This window comes from Colius striatus, chromosome 20 (genome assembly GCF_028858725.1).
Source record: "Colius striatus isolate bColStr4 chromosome 20, bColStr4.1.hap1, whole genome shotgun sequence".
Taxonomy (NCBI): Eukaryota; Metazoa; Chordata; class Aves; order Coliiformes; family Coliidae; genus Colius; species Colius striatus.
The window spans coordinates 5,991,835-6,009,022 of record NC_084778.1 but is presented as its reverse complement, the minus strand read 5'-3'; the positions used below and the strand labels follow the sequence as shown (position 1 = coordinate 6,009,022).

Sequence of the window (17,188 nt, the reverse complement as noted above, 5' to 3'; positions counted from 1 at the left end):
CCACCGGGTTGGCACGGGACGGCTGAGGCTGCTGGCGCGGTGAGGGGACGCCGCTCCCGGGGGCGGCTGCGGCGGTGCGGCTGCGGCCCCTCGGCCGCGTCACGGCGCGAGGCGAACCCCGCGGGCGGGGCCTTTCCCGCCCATTGCCTGTGACGCAGCGGCGCGCGGCTCCGCCTCCGGCCACGTGCGCGGGACTGGCGCGGCGGCTCTCGCGAGATCCCGATGTAAACAAAGCTGCGGGGAGGGGGGCGGGCAGCGCCGCCTGCCTTTTGCCATCTCAACCCAACTTGGAGCGCAGCCGCTCTCCCTTGCGCCTCGCACTCCGCCTGCCTCTGGGAAACTGGGCTGGGGATTGGGCGGCAGCGAGGAGCGGCCCGCCTTTGGAGCCGTCTGATTGGCTGGGCGCTCGCGGTGGTTAGGTTGTCATTCCCCGTGGGGGTCCCAAACACTGTCAGTGAGGAGCCGGCCGGAGGGGAGCGCCTGCAGGTGAGGCGGCAGCGGGCGGGGCCGAGGGCCAGGCCCGCAGGCCGACACCAGGAGCGCTGGGTGACGGCTGCGGTGCGGGTCTGGGCTCCGGGGGAGCGCCGTGGCCGGCTCTGAGGGCGAGTGTGGGGATATGAGGCCGGGCAGGGGCCGGGGCGCTGAGGGGCGGCGGTAGGGCGGGTGCGGGCCGGCAGGCGGTGCCTGTGGGAGCCACCGGCTTCTGGCCCGGCAGGGCGCGAGGCTGGCGGAGGGGAGCGCCCGGCGGGTCTCGGCGCCTCCCTGACGGCCGCGGCCTGAATGCCGGGGCGGCAGTCGAAGGAGACTGCCGGTCAGGTTGGAGCGTTTTGTCCCGGAGTTGCTCAACAGCGGGTGACTGAGGGTGCCCAGAGCTTTGTGGCCGCCTCCTTCCTGGGGCCGGCACTCCCGCCTGTGAGTCGGCTCCCGCAGGGCAAAGCCCCGGTGGTGGTGTTAGTTCTCAGGTGCTGGGAGTTGCGGTGCAGGTGGCGGCCCTCAGAGGGCTGAGGGGCGGACACCCAGCACGGCTGTCCGCGGGTTAAGGCATAATAAGGGATATTTTATTCTTTACGCGCCTGTTTGGTTTTTTTTACCTCTAAGATTGGTTGGCATGTCTGTCAGACAGAACGCTGTGTTATTAATTTCTATGGAGCTTTATATCCCGGCCTCATTTAAAGAGGTGGCCTTTAGGAAGACTGCCTAAACATGAAATGATGTCGACAACCAATACAGCACTGGGGATTTGGCTTTTTCCTCTCACTTTATGAACTGGTTCTTGTGGTGGGACACAATGGAGCAGCTGAGTGGCAGACTGGAGAGTTGTTTGGGTCTTGTGTTACTCCTCAAGTGGTTTTTGCCTTAAGGAATTTTCCCATGGAGAACAGAATTATGAAGAGAAACTTGAAGATAACACAGAAATCTGATATTAAAAATAGAATGGGTTCCAACATGCTTTTGTGTTAGCTTCAATGTAACTTGCTGGGGATAGTCAAGAGTGCAATAAAGTGTAATTGTGATTGTACATTATTTTTATGTAATTGTTTTCCAAGACAGCAGTTTGTTAGTAAATAATGGTTTTCTATAATGGTTATGATAACTATGTACCTGTACACTCTGTTCAATGTACAGTTTGAAGAAAGTTTTCCACTTTATCACACAGGTCTGTATTTTCTTGCTTTCACATACATCACAGGAGTTGATTGTTTGAGATCTTCCTGGTTTTGCTCTTTTGTAAGTCCTGTAAAGGGGCACAGTGCCTTACAGGTGTGTGTAAGTGACGTTTCTTTCTTCAAGAGTTTTTTTTATTGTCCTGAAGAATATGTCAAGCTACTGTAATAAACAATCTTGACACAAATTAGTATTAAAAAAGCAATGTGTTTCTTACAGGTATCTCCAAAGACACGATGGCGACAGAATCTCCGCGCCGCCCGAGTCGATGTACTGGAGGAGTGGTGGTTCGCCCACAAGCTGTCACGTAAGCACACTCTAGAAGAACAGCCCTTATTTGAAATGCTTTTTATTTTATTGTAGAAGAACAACCTGAATTCTCTTTTAAAGCCAGCTGTTGACAGTATGCTTTTGTTGCATTGAGTATTTTCCAATAAAATAAAGAAAATGGATATTACATTCTTGTTTCATAGGACTGTGCAGGTCAAACTGTCTACCTAAACAGGATGCTTTTTGCTTATATACCAAAACCTTCAAAGTTGTATATCTTAAAGTTTAATGTATTGCAATGTTTTGTTGCTTGTTTCCACATTTTTGTTTGCTGTATAAACACTACAGTAGCTGTAGGTTAATGATTGCAGACTTCTTCCTTCTGCTAGTTCCATTCTGGCTATTCTTTTTAATAATATCTTGTCTCAGATGTGGATATATTGAACCATATAAACCTGTCATTAAAGTCTTTCAGTAAGCAGTATTGTGAATTCTTTTTTTTTTTAACTCAAGAGAACAAAACCAAGAACAAAGAAGAGGACACTACCTCTTTCCAGTCAGAGCTCACAAGAGACCATTTTCTTGTCTCGGGCATCCTTATTTTCATTGTGTTCACATGAAAATGTTTTCATGGTAAAAGAGCTTAGTGAGACAGTCTAGAACATTTATCATCTTCTGTTGAAGTTTTTTTTTTTGTAGCAGTTTTTTACCTGTGGGTGTTTATACTGCTGGATTTAGCATAAGCTGAAACATAAAGACAGTATGACTCTTGCTGGTAGGCATTCAAATGAGAACTTCAAACACTGTATTTAATATTATACCTACTGTATTACTGCTAGGTAATAAAGGGCTCTGAAGGTACACAAGGGCAATTTTAGTGACCTACATAAATCAAAGAAGAATCAGCACTAGAAACCACATCTTATTTATAAGGCCTCAGCTTCAGGTAGTAAAACAAACTGATGCAGTAATCATGGTATTGCAGAATCACAGAATCTTAAGGGTAGGAAGGGACCTGGAGAGATTATCCAATGCAACCCCACTGCCAGAGCATGACCACCTAGGGGAGGTCACACAGGAAGTTGTCCAGGTGGGCTTTGAATGTCTCCAGAGAAGGAGGCTCCACACACCATCTGGGCAGCTGCTTCCGGTGCTCCCTCACCGGAACAGAGAAGAAATATTTCCTTCTGTTTCTTTGGAACCTCTGATGTCCTAGCTTATACCCATTGCCACTTGTCCTATCATTGGCCATCACTAAGAACAGCCTAGCTCCACCCTCCTGACACCCACCCTTTATGTACTAGTAAACATTAATGAGGTCACCTATCAGTATCCTCCAAGCTAAAGAGTCCCAGCTCCCTCAGCCATTCATCATAAGGGAGATACTCTATTCCATCATCTTTGTGACCCTGAAATGTGCTGAACTTCTCTCAAGCAGCTCCCTGTCCTTCTTGAACTGAGGGGCCCAGAACTGGACACAATTAAAATCTAACAAAAGCTTTGTCACATAAAGCTTCTTAAAATTTAAAACTTTGGTGTAGATTTTTCTTCATTTTTCATAGGAGACAACCTGGAGGCTGATCCAGGTGTTGCAGCTGTGTATAGGGCAGAGTACGTGGTTCTTACATGATAAACACTCCAATTTCTATTAAAACAATTTTACACTGCTCAGTTTCAGGGAACGTGTATCTTTGGACATTAAGAATCTAGACTTCCTAGTTTATGATTTTTCTTTGTTGCTGCTAGAAATCTTGAGTTAGCACAGGAAAAATTACTGCCAATATAAAAATAGAGGGCTATCCAAGCTGTTAGCTGAAGAGTTAACTTATAAAAACATTGTCTTGGACTTTATGAAGCTACTTCTTGCTGCCACAAGTTTCAGTATTACTCATTACAGAAATCATAAACTTTTTGTGTACTTTCAACACTGTCTAATATACTCAACCCCTATTGTACATAGATTAGTAGTTACACGAGAGCCTCCCTGCTTATGCAGGGGTAAGCTAATAAAAGCTTTGGTTTAAATGTACCAGAACAAATGTTTCTTGCGCTATATACCATTGTAAGTCATTGCTGTTAATGAACTTCCAAGAAGGAATGAGCCTTCCAAGCTATAAAAATCTTACCTGAGAATATGTCTTCTTACTATTCTTAGAGTTTTGTTCCATCTTCTGCCCCCAAGTGCTACCACTTACTTCATCATTTTACCTAATATTTATGAGGTCTTAAAGTTTAATTGCCCTACAAGGAGGGCAAGTAAACTTTAAGGTCTCATACACACTTGGTACAATGAAGTCCTCATCTTCTTGTTAAAATGGTGAAATCAAACAGAAAAATACTGAAGACTAATTTCCAAATGTGTGCTCTACTTCAGTCAGTCCCTCTGATGGGGAGAAAATGGTTTGTTTCTTGACTGTTATGTTTTATACTTTCCCCCCTAAGAAGTTATTTCATAAACAGATATTCCTTGGCTTTTTACAGACTTTTAGGCCACTATTTAGAATATCAGAGTATTTGGAAGTGTATTAAGTAACTGCATTGCATATGTAATATTGTCCTCTATGCTAAAGATTCTACATGTTTTGTCTGGTGTTACATCTTAATGTATCCAGGAACTTCATTGGTAGTTAAAATTCTCCTTCTATTTTCAAGGGAACAGTCGTATATGGAAAGTGTTGTTACGTTTCTGCAAGATGTTGTGCCACAGGTATGTGTAGATCTTCAAAATGAATTTTTTCATATACAAAGCAATGGAAGTGTGTGTCAGGTGAACCAAAATTTCATTGAAAAACAAAAGCCTAATTTGTGGTTTTCTTCTGAATGTGAGTCTTGAGACCATGTTTTTGAAAGCACAGATTGCATACTAGCTGAAGATGGGGCGTGCAGATTTCCTCTGAGAAATAGGAATGACAATGAAAATTGTAGCTACAAGAAAGCTGAAAAATTGACATATAAATAACAAGAAGATTCCCTACTATAATTTTTGTAATATGATTGAGGAGGGGAGAAACTGGGCTTAATACTTGCTCTGCCTCTTACAAACATTTTTTTTCTGAGTTGCAATTGTAAACCTTTGTGTGAACTCTTGACTGTGGGTTGGTGTTAGAACACTTGGTAAACAGCCTTTGTCACCTCAGATTTTATCATTGACTGAAAAGGGGAAAGTTTATTTTGTCTCCTTTATTCCTGCTGTTTTATCTGGTTTCTTTAACTTGTTGCAGAAAGCCCTGGCTGCTCTGGGGCTGTGGAGCTCTGCCTAACCTGTTGGTCTCCAGTGTGCTGAGTTTTACAAAACTGGAGTCCTCACTCTGCTTTTTAATTTTTTTTTCCTCATTTCTTGTATCTTCCTCTCAGGAGAAGAACCATGATGTTTATATCTGCTCTTGGCCATAGTCTTCACAAGTAGAAGCAGCATGAACCTGGAGTGGTCCTGTCTGTGTTGCTCATGGGCCTCAGTAGCACGAGGAAACTAATTTTGTTTTGTTACTCATTGGAAAAGCTGTAGTCCATAGTGGAAGAGCATTGCAGCTAATTGTCTCTAGCCTTGGGAAACTATCTTGGTTCTTATGTGGAAGATTATTGAGGTTCATTAGTCATGAATCTCCTCAGTAATATTTTAAAACTTCCCCTCATTAATATCAATTTGTGAAATGCATTTTGGACCCATGGTCAAAATTTAACAAATAGTCAAACTTTCATTTAAAAGCTTGCTGCATTCCACACATGCCCCCATCTTCCTCCCAGTGTAGTTAAAGGGTACAGTCTTGTGGTTTATTTTATATCAGTTTGCCTTAGAAGCATGGAATGTGATTTGTTTTGAAAAGTAATGCACTTATTTTTTGAATTAGTATTTTTAGTTCATGTTATTACTTTTTTGGCATGTATGAAGTGATTATACAAGTTCTTTTCATATTTAATCCAGAATACTGCATTATAGAGTTGTAATTCATATGGAAGTGATGGTATTTCTACAGTAACTCACATTCTTAGTACCACAGTTTCTCCTGAGAACTGTAAAACTTGCTGGTTGGAATCACTGCAAATCTCCATCACAGTTTCTTTTTGTATCTCATCTTTTTATGGGAATCTGTAGAACACAGAACTGAAACGTGAATCTGTTCTACTGGAATTGCAATTTATTCTAAGTGGCAATATTAAAGATGTCTCAAATGTCACTAAAACACGTTAATGAAATAAACTATGTAGTAAAGGCCTCTTCTTTCCTCAGTGTTGCTTACAAAGCTTTTTAGTGAATTAAAGAGAATTTTAAAAGGAAAAATGCCTCATGTGCGAACCTCTAACATTGCTTTTGATAGTGTGCAACTACTAAAGTTAACAATTGTAGAAGGCCCTGTATTTAGCTTAACTGAACTGCTAAAAGTCACGTGGCATTTTTAACCTGCTCCTGAAGACTTAATGTTACATATGTCTTGCCATTTCTGCATTAGTAGGTGATGTTATGCCTGCTGAGTTACATTTAGTATGGTATATGTTCATAGTGAAGCCATTCATTTTTGAAAGAAAACCTCACAGGAATACTGTTGACAATAGGATACATCTATCTCAGTTTTTCTTTGACTTATGTTCCCTCCTATAGACTATAGAGGGAGAAAAAAGGGTATTGAACTTTCTCATTTCAACCTTGACTTTTTTGTACAGGCCTACAGTGGTACCCCACCAGCAGAGGAAAAAGAGAAGATTATTTGGGTCAGATTTGAAAATGCAGATTTAAATGGTATGTCCTCATTTTTTCTCACTTATTTTTGAGGATTTTTAAAATTCTATGTAGAATAATTTCAGTCAGCTTTATCAGTAAGCTTTGTTAACTCAAAATTAAGTTTATTTCCGTGTTCTAGATAGACTAAATTCTAAGTGGATAGCTGCACTTTTGTTCAGTATCTACCAAATAGAAAAAAATAGGCCTTGTGAGTTCATCTGAGAGCAAACTAACTGATTTTATTTCATTTACTGTTTGTTTTCAAAGCCAAATTATCTGAGAATCCAGTGCAGGTCCCAGATGTATTTTCAGTGGTGTGATAGAATTCTGAGTGACCTAGAAAGGAGGAGTGGTTGGGTAAAATGAGCAGCAGATTCCATTATGTCTTTTAGGGAAGTAATAAAGCCACAAAATTTTAAAATATCACTTGTTTATCACCTCTAATGTATTTTAATAAATCATCGGCCAAGGCTACTGACTTAGTGCAGAAAACAGAGATACAATTGTGGTTATTACAACATTTTGCTAAGAATATCAAGTAGATTCCCACTTAAGGTCTAAGTTGTTTTACCTATCTGTCTATCCTGATTACCTTGTTTTGAATAAGGAAGGTTAGGGACTGAATGAGATGGTTAAATGCTGCTATCTGGTGTTTATTTATTGAATTAATTGACGATTTTGGGGTTGCTTGTGGTGTGTTGGATGTGTCCCTGTAGCTGGAGAGCTAGGGGACCTGCTTTCTGGAGAACATTGGATTTAGGGCTTTCAGCATGTTGTTTCTTGTCTGCTGTCTTATTTTCCTGGCTAGAGCTCTACGATAAAGGCTCATTCTGTTCTCAGATGAAGTAACAGCAACCATAGCCAGAGCTGTGATGGTGAATTTTCAGCCTTTCCAAGAGGTTAATAGGGAAGATAATATGTTTTCCAGCTGTTGAAATGGCGTAGAGGCAGGCAGTTCATAAATTCATGGTTATTAGAACTAGAAAAGACCTATCAACCTGTACATGGCATTATGTCCAGCTTTAGGCTAGTTAAGGTTTGTTTGCTTCTGGATTTGTTTTCCTCATATGTTGATTAAAAAAACCCAACAACTCAGTGTTTCCCTCTTTAGGTTCTTTTCTACAGTACAACAAAAATCCTTTAGAATATTTTTCAGAATCTTTTGTATTTTGTTTAAATTTACTTTTTTTGCAGCCTAATATAGGTGGATATAGGTCCCCTTTCACCATCCTAAATGTTTCCCGTCTTTCTTTGATGCTTACTTGCTTGCAGTGAATCTTTGTTCATTTTGTCATGGTTGAAAAGGTGGTTTTAGAGGACTTTACTCAAGAAAAGCTTAATATTTTTGATTGTTATATCCTGTAGCACTTTTCTTCCTTGGGGATTTTCTTCTTTTGGTAAGGTTGTTGTAAAGATTAATTACATAGTATCTAGAAGTAGTTTTGACCTGTCTGTACATTTGTAATTTCTATATTTGTTAATGTTTTTTTATTGGTCCTTTGCAAATTTTATTGTATTTGAGAAGTTTGCCGTGTCTTATTACTCATTGGAGAAAGAATTACGGAAGTTTTTTTGGTATTTAGTGACAACCCACATTGTAATCAGATATTGTTTTCCTCCCTAATTTGAAATTTTAATGGTTTCTAACCTCTCTGTGAAACTTTACCAAATCTATTATGTTTGCCTAAAAGAATATATTTCAGTGTCATTCCAGCATAAAAGTTTAAACCACTTGGCGTGCTTTTACTTACGATGACAGAAAAATACATTGATAAAACAACAGCTGGTACAGCTGATGACAGCCATAGTTGATCCTAACCTCTTAATAAAGGCTTTGATATTTAAACCCAATTCAGATACATCAAGGAATATGGAATTTCATGAAATACACAGCACTGGGAACGAACCACCGTTACTGCTAATGATCGGATACAGTGATGGAATGCAGGTCTGGAGCATACCTGTAAGTACAGAATTCCCTTCACTGCTCTAGCAGAGGCACTTTTTGTTTGTAATGTTGTATTATTCCTTTAATATTTTGCTTTTCATTTTTCCTATTGAAATGGAAAGAGCCATGTCCTATGATTTGAATGTAATACGCTTATCTTAAGATTAACACTGAGTGTAGATCCAACTCTTGAATTTGTGTGCCTTCAGATTTGATGGCTTTTTACAAGTTATTTCTGTTAAGTAAATGTTCAGAGTTGAATTGGGAATTGTGTTTGATGTTATGAAATAGTTTGTGTCCCAGAAAAGACCAAAAGTTTTAACCTACAGAAAAGAATAAGGGTGGAAAATATGAAAAGAATTTGTCAGTCTCGAGAATGCAGGTTTGACAGTATTAACAGTACTTTACAATCAAAGGTTTGTCATGTACATGATTTGCAATTTTAATTTTATTAAAGTCTATAAGTGCATATGGGTTTGATTTCATGCTGTCATACACACACCCTGCTGTTTGTGTTTCTCAGCGTTTATGAGCACGTGGTCTTAATTTGGGATATATCCCCCAAATTTCTTGAAATGACAGAATAAAGTTTAATACAGTAGGTCATAAAATTCTTAACTTAAAACAAAATTGTTCATAACACCTTGTCCTTCAAAATAATGTAGTGGGATGGAGTTATTTTAGAAGTTTTTGATTAGTTCTCTAGGACATGTGAATATACCAGTAGCTTAGTAGAATAGAAAATACTGTTAATTTGTACACCAAAAGTGAAGTGAATTTCACCAGAGTGTGGGAGATCTGGCTTTTCCTCTCTTAACTGCAAATTGTTGACTGGAGATGAGGAAGAGAAAAAAATCTGCTGAGCTTTTTCATTCAAAGGAGGATTTGATAGAAATGGTGTAAGATCTAGTATATCTTATTAAATTTCAGTGTTCAGGAACTTTAACCAAAATTAAGGATCATTTTAACCAAATGCAGAAAATTTTATCTGCTTCTGTGCTCTGAGAAACTGTGTCTAATTCTCATTTGCATGGCTTTATTTTTAATGGAGCAAAACATATCTTTGGATTGTGGCTTTTTGGTTTGCATGTTGGTAGTGGTTTGGTTTTGTTTGTTTGGGTGTTTTTTTAAGTATGCCTCACACTGGAATGGCTTTGAATTCTAAGAATGAGTTTATATCGTATAATTAGTTTTGTATACTGTTTTGAAGACTGATCAGTTTTATATTAGTGTACAAATCAGATTATTTAAGTGGTTCAGAAAGTTGCTTTGTTCTTCGAAGTGTATTACAGAAAACAAACATTAGGTGTCACTAACATACTGAGGTAAGAGAGGAAATGCAACTGCAGGACTTAACAGCACAAGTTGATCAATTAGTTAAGATACCCTGAGTAGTCCCGTAGAGTTAAGCTAAAGAATTGTTATAAACCAGCTTATTTTATCATGATGAAATGTTTTTATCCAAATGAATGCATGTTTGCTGAAAAATGTATGTAAGTACATTGTGTTGGGACTTGTCCTGGGTACTCTGTGATAAGAAGAGCTTTGTATCTAACAGAGGTTGTTTTTTTTTTCCTCTCTGTGTGTGCGTGTACTTAATGTGCCCTTGCTTTGTGGTTAGGTGAGTTCTGTGCATCCCTCCTAAGTGCCTTTCTGTGTCCAAATGAACGAGTATCTCTGTCAGAGCTATCTGTATCAATGCCCTTGAGAAATTCATTGTGAGATGGGATCTTGCACGTTAAAGGAAAGCAAGAATGAAAGAAGAGAGGCTCAGTTCTTTGGCATGTGAACAGATTACCTTGGTTTATCCCTGTTCTGTGTTAGCTGTCTGTGTTTAAACTCATACCTCACGGTACACTGCAGTAAACATGAAATAATGTGGTGGAGATTACTAACAAACAACAAGTTAAACTACTTTCTATGTCCAAGTTAATGTGGAGCAAGTGTGCTTACTGGTACTGTCAGACAGGTAGTAAAAGGTAGCTTCCTAGTGTGAAAGAAGGGTTTTCTTTGAGTTTGTAGGTGAGTTCCCCCCACCCCCCTCTCCTTGTATCTGAGTAAGTGAGAAATTAGGCCATGAACTGCCTGATGTTACCTTCTTTTTCATCAGGGGAATACAGACAGGTCTGGTTTTTTTCTCAGTATATTTAATATCATAATAATTCCTGGATTTGTATAGTATTTAATATTTTAGGAAAAATAAGAAAAATGGAATTACAGGGCAGTTCATCTTGGTATAATTATTTTTTTTTGCAGAGGCATTTTTAGTGGGTGGGGGAAATTCCAATGAAATGGAAAAAATGCCAAAAATAGAAATATTTTTCTATCTCTCCTAAGAATGTCAGCTGTAGAGATATGTACACTTTGTCAGCTCTTCATCTGTATATTGTGTGAAATTCTGAGACCGCATCCAGAGTGGTACAACTTTGACCTGTGCAGTTAGTATGTGTTAGTATAATTTCGATGTTGGAATGGTTCCTTTGTTAGTAAGATGGTCTTGGAGAGTTTCTCAGAATTATAGTTTTTAACATCAATTGAAAATATATTTTCAGAGCAGAATTTGTATATCGATCAAATTTGGAGCTAACACAACATGTGGGCTTTTTCCACATTGTTGTTTCTCCATCTCTTCTTAAGAATTTTTTCTTACTTAGGCTGAGTAAAATGAAATCTGTCAGTTATGTGACTGAGTTTATATACTTAGAGTTTATATGGCAACACTTTTTTATGTCCTTTGATATTCTTGACCTCGCTGAGCATTTAGCTTCTAATTAAACAACGATATTCTAGTTAAGAACAAACCCCCATCTCTATAGTTTAAAAACCTTTCAATCTGAAAAAGCAACAATTTGACGTTTATGTGAAAATCTACTTGGTAAGGCTATTATCTGTAGCATTGTGCTTTTTATTCGTACAATTGAACCTCTATTCAGCACTTAATAAAGTAATGTGTTGCAGGCAGTCCAGTTTGTCTCTGAGTGATTATGAAGTGTTTATGACAGCTTCTAAGCTGACACTCTCCGTAATGGTGTTACATTGACTTCTAAACACCTTTGCAGTCTGCCTCCAGGAGTGTGTGTCTCTGTGCAGTCTGAGTGGTTTCACATTAACATCTCCTTGGAGTAAGATCTTTGACTACAGAAGTGTTACTTGCAAATGGAAGATACCATTAAGGCAGCTTCAAAGGGCTGAAATAATGTTTGGACTGCTGGGTGCTGAACTAAAGGCTGGGGTTTTGAAGTGCAGCGGCTAAATCTGTATTGCATAAGAAGTGGAAGGTGTCCATCCAAACGACTTTTATCTTTATTTTGAAACTGGGGTGGGAAGGTTAAAAGTGTTCTTAAAATATGCCTCACTAAGTGAGTAGAAATCTGGTCATATACAAAAGTATGACTAGAAGTTCCTATTTGATAATTGTGAAGTGTGGTTTTGTGTTGTATTTGGAATTTGTTCTCCTCTTGCTCCCAGTTTCATGTTTCAGATACAATTGGAAATGATTTCTGCCTAATGTGGTTTCCAAGTATCTGTTCTAGATGTTCCTGTTCAGGGAAATGCATGTTGGCTGGTTTTGTTTTTTCATTGTATACTGGAAGTTTCAGAAGTAGTAAAATCATCTTAGTGTAATGGCTCACATTAAAATTAGAAAAGAACTTTCAACCTTGAGTTAAGTAAAGCAGGAACTACCAAAGGGAACTTTTAATAACAACTGCAAATGTATATTTAGTGAAAAATACTTAGTTTATAGTATAATGATGCTGCCACAGACTGACAGGATGTGTCAGGCCATGTGGGAGGTGACTTCCATGTGGAAACTTCTGGAATGCAGAGGACTCATTGGACAGGGATGGCATGACATGCTGCCATCTCTTCACTGACAGACCTTTAATTTCTTTAAGTACTGCTGTCAATAATACTGTGATTTTTAAGTTGTTAAAATTGCAGTTGTACAGCAGATGTTGAGTGTATGTCAGTGTATGAGTGGATGTATATGGTAAATTGGATATGCAAGTTCCATTTTGTTTTCTCAGCTGCTCCTCAAAATCCCTGTTTGCTGGTATTTTGATGTGGTCATCTCTAATTTTTTCTCCTTTGTAATTCTTTCTCCCTTTAGATCTGGGGAAAGGACTAGGCACTTACCACATAGTAAGCTGCAATCCTTCCGTTCAGACCTCTCCTGATAGAGGGTACCAGTGTTAAGACTCGTATTAGCCACTAGGAAAACTGTAGTAATGATTTGACCTAGTAACCCTAAAAAATTTCTGAAGGACTTTACAAAACGTCTGTGCAAATAATTTTCTGAGGATTTGGGGTTTTTTATTCTGAAGATGCTATCAGTGTGCAAGAAATTTTCTAGTTTTTATGCTCATTAAGTGGCTACAGAACTGTTGAAAGGGTTTTTTATTCATAGAGTCCAAACAGCATTTCATGTAGCTCTCTTGGGTGGCATCAAAGCTAAAATGAAGACTCAGGAAGAGTGTTAGTACCCATATTCTACCTGCTTCCCAGCTTATCTCCATCTTTCTTGTCTTTGTGTAGAATGAAATGGATAAAATCAATGCAGAACTATCGTCCAAATGAGAATTTCATAGGGAACTATGCCTAATCATTGTAGATCTCCTGAAAATTTATGATAAATAAAGTGAGAACGTTGAGGAAACTGTAACCAGAACCATGGTGCTAGGTACAATTTCATACTTAATTCAGTTACTGATGTAGACATCCATAATATTCTTTGAGCATCTAAATTCTTACAATATCTAGATAATTACAGAGATATGTTTTGAATGAGAAAGCAGATTATTTGAATTTCTAAGCTAAAGCCATAATATTTATCCTTTTACTTACAGTCCTTCCTTAATGTCTCAATAGCAAGATGACTTATAGTAGTCTTTAGCCCAGTATGATTGTATCAGACAGTGTTTTATGGTGGTATCTGTCAACTGCTTATCATATTATATCTGTATAATATTTAAAATATATTTCAGAATATTAAAAAACCCACTTCTTGATATCTTCCCTGTGCTCTGTTACAGCTTTTTGAAGTAGTTGAAGCTGAGTTTTGAACTCAGTTTTCTTTCAGTTGGGTGTTCTTTTGCCTTTTTTTTTTTTACCATGTGAAAACCATTTTCTTTGGTTGGAAACTATTAGTTATCCTTAGTGTGAACAAAACTTCCTTTGTTCTGTCTTTTTATGGGTGCAAAATGGTATGCTCTAAACAATAAAGCTCTGTCATCAAAAATTAACCAGGGCTCCAGATTTCTGGTCTGTCATATTTTAAGCAATAGCTCAAGACATGTAAGTGGAGGAGAGAGTTGTTCTTCCTCTTTCAATCTGTCCTTATTGGAAAAGAGTGATGAAGGCTTCATTGGGAGCTGGGTTTTGAATCAGCGTGTTCTTTGCTTGCAGCCTTCCATGTAGGTCTGGGGCTTGTGGTTTGATACCAGGCACTGGGAAAGCTGAAATGTTCTATCAGACCAGCTTGGAGCCGTCATCTTGGATTCACTCTTTCATAGAACGAGTACCTGAAGCTGCTTTTATAGCTTAATATTCAATTCTTGAAACCTGTTTGGAAATATTCTTGGCTTTTGGAATGGGAAAGAAAAACTTTTAAGAGCTTTGAAAGCTGCCACAGGGACTCGCTACTTAGCTGGATCAAATCCAAAATGGCAGCCACAGCCTCGTTTCTCCACAGGTGCTTTTTGAAGAATTTAGAGCTCTGTTTTCAGTTCATGAAGACTATTTATATTTTGTCTATGCTTATGAGACTGTGTAGCTCAGGAGACTGGTAATGGCATGTGGAGCCTTTTACTTACACTTGCCAGCCCACATCTCACCCAAACTGGCAGTGACAAAGTTGTTAGCCATTTAGCGATGGGGCCGGGCTTCTGTTAAAAGTAGTTCCTTGTCCCACTTCAGTTCCTAGTGGAATAAGTGTCCCATTCACAGAAAAGATTGGCTGTCTGTGTTGGCTGTCTCAGGAGTGAGATAAGGCCTGAACTGGCAGGAACATCAGACTTTATGATCTCTCTACCTTGAAGATGGTCCTTTCAGTCAAAACTGAGACATGTGGCCTCAGCAATAGTAATAAAGTTTTATGTAGATAAATGAAGGGCATTAGCATTAACCACAGTTAATTCAGAGTTTTATAAGACTGCAAATAGCACAAGCTTCTACTGGTGGTGGTGTTTTAAAAAATTTAATTATAAGTCAAAGAGAATCTTGAACTCTGAAGCCCTAATGCATTTTTCAATGCCAAGCAAACCAGAGGAACAGCCAAGCCCTTACTAATTCATGGCATATAACAAAGTTCTGTGCCTTCTATGATTCCCTCTTTCTATAAAACAGTTAAGGACACACAACTTAAAAAAGATCCTTTAAGAAAACTGTTATTTGGTAGATTAACTGTTTTAATTTGATCTATGTTGTAGTGTCATGTCCAGAGTTTTTGGAAATGTCTTCTACCAAATTTGGCTTTTTTTACAAATGAAATGCCAGTGGTTTGGTGGCTGTTTTAAAATCTGTTCCTTTTTGGCTCCCAAGAGTCAGCATCTGCACAATGAGCTGTACAGATGACTGACCTTTGACTTGCTTTTAGTGCTACAAAGTTTCCTCTTTCCTGGGGGTGGGAAAAAAAGTACACAGCCTGAGAAGTAGGACCTGTTACACTAGGTGCTAAATATTGTAATGATCTCAAAACAGGAGCCACCTGCAGCCTCGTCTTTGTCACTGTCAGATTGTGTGGCTTTCATTAGTCCATCTAACTTCTTTTTTTTTCCTGTAATTCTCCCTCAGTATAAAATGACTAAATGGTTATTTTTTGGATAATAAATATTAGTTATTATAAAGTAAAAGCATTATGTGCATGAGAAGAATTGGGCTGGGATTCCCATATTAGGTGTTGAAGTACAAATAAACTTCATTTGTATTTGTACATTTTGGGCTTTTGTTCGAAAATCTCAACTTTAAGCTCTACCAGCTCTTGGCATCATAGGCTAAACAAACATGCTCTCTGGACTTCAGTATATTTAAGAGCAGAAAACTGAGTGAAGAAGGTTTGGCCTTCTTAGTGTGTGTTACTTTTGGGACTGTAACTTTATTTGAAGTAGATTGGAGTCAAAGCTAACGTGCTGGCATAGTTAAAAATTAGGAGGAGGTGTCTGAATTGGATTGGATTATTTTATGTGAATCACTTCTTCCATACTTTTGTTATGCTGGTTCTTTTCCTTCTTTTTTTCATTCATAGCCATTGATATGCATATATATGTGAAACAACATTTTCATGATTTGGGGGAAAAAATCTTTAATCGCCAATAATAATAGTTCCAAAGCCTTATATTTTTCTTCTTCTTCATTTCCTCTTTTCCCTTTTCATAGAGCTAGTGTGTTCTGATGGACAAAAAATATGCTGGTGTCTTAACCTTTTTTTCATCTCTTTATTGCTCTTTTTTTTTCCCCATTTTCTGTTTAGCTGTGCTCTACTTTTTTCCCCAAACTGTCTTTTTTGGATACAAAAGTTTTTATCTTTGTGCATTTTTTTACACTGCACTCCAAACTCATGATCAGTTAAAAACAATCAGCAAACCTTTACTGAGTTGATTTCTGATCATCATTCTTTTGTCTTATATACAATCTGATCAGAAAGTTCTTTAGAGCAGAGGCCTCTAGCTGTCCCTGAGGGAGAATTAAACTTGTTTTGCAAAAGCTGGAGTACTACGATGTTGTGTGTTGTCAGATGATGCTGATAGCTGGGAGGGGAGAATCTGCTGTGATGGGAACATCTGCCTAATAAAATAAGAGGAGGGCAGACTAAGGGATTAATTATCATCTTGATTACAGTTTTAAAGCTGTTGTGTCCATCAGGAATAATTCTGATTGCATCATTAACAGTAATGTTGATTCATACCAATGTGGAGCTGCTAGCTAAAATGGCTGAGAATGTTATTTCCCCACATTTGTGTCACTTGAATATTATTCCAGCCATAATATGGAAAAGCAGTAGTTTCTGTGTTTGTTTATTGTGGACAGAATGATGGACTACATCTGTAGTAAATACCACTTTTAAATAATCTTATGAAATACGTGTGCTTCAATGAAGTAGGTTTCATTCTGCCCACATTATCTAAAGCAATGGTAATAAATAGTGAGGCCTGGGGTTAAGACTGGAAGTAAGCTAAGAGTCTGAAGTACTATACTTAGGATTTGTTGGTCAAACAGTAGTAGTATTTCCATTTTTTGAACATGTGAGCTGAAGTGCAGAAAGAAACGGGAACTAACATTACATGGCATTTTAAAAAGTTAACTTGTATTTACAGTTTATTGATTCATAAGGACCTTGTTCCAAATAATTTTCTCTTCTGATATTGTAAACTGCTTGTTTGGCAAAACTTTATGCCAACATGTTGGCTACATCCTTAGTTTCATTGCATCTGTTTTAAGTTGTTGGTTATTTGGAAAGGAACTTCATAATGCTTGCCATTTTCCTGAAGTTTGACATTCTGTAACCAGACAGTTACAAAAATGCATTCGGACTGACCATTTACAGGAAGGCTGGAAATTGTTCTTAACTGCTTCTGATTTAATCTTTTCAA

General features: G+C 38.6%; 1 protein-coding gene across 10 annotated transcripts in view; it reads left to right on the top strand.

Annotated features, from left to right (window-relative positions):
• The first annotated feature begins 229 nt into the window (after window positions 1-229).
• The window catches only part of BCAS3 (BCAS3 microtubule associated cell migration factor), a 344,925-nt gene continuing 327,966 nt past the window's right edge, over window positions 230-17,188 (top strand). For 9 of the 10 annotated variants that reach the window (XM_062012155.1, XM_062012152.1, XM_062012153.1 and 6 more), the window contains exons 1-5: window positions 230-486; window positions 1,885-1,972; window positions 4,588-4,642; window positions 6,595-6,670; window positions 8,509-8,615. In XM_062012155.1, coding sequence (XP_061868139.1) covers window positions 1,902-1,972; window positions 4,588-4,642; window positions 6,595-6,670; window positions 8,509-8,615 — 309 coding nt within the window. In that variant the 5' untranslated portion in view covers window positions 230-486; window positions 1,885-1,901. The remainder of the gene's footprint in view (window positions 487-1,884; window positions 1,973-4,587; window positions 4,643-6,594; window positions 6,671-8,508; window positions 8,616-17,188) is intronic. The other variant, XM_062012154.1, reaches the window with a different exon arrangement.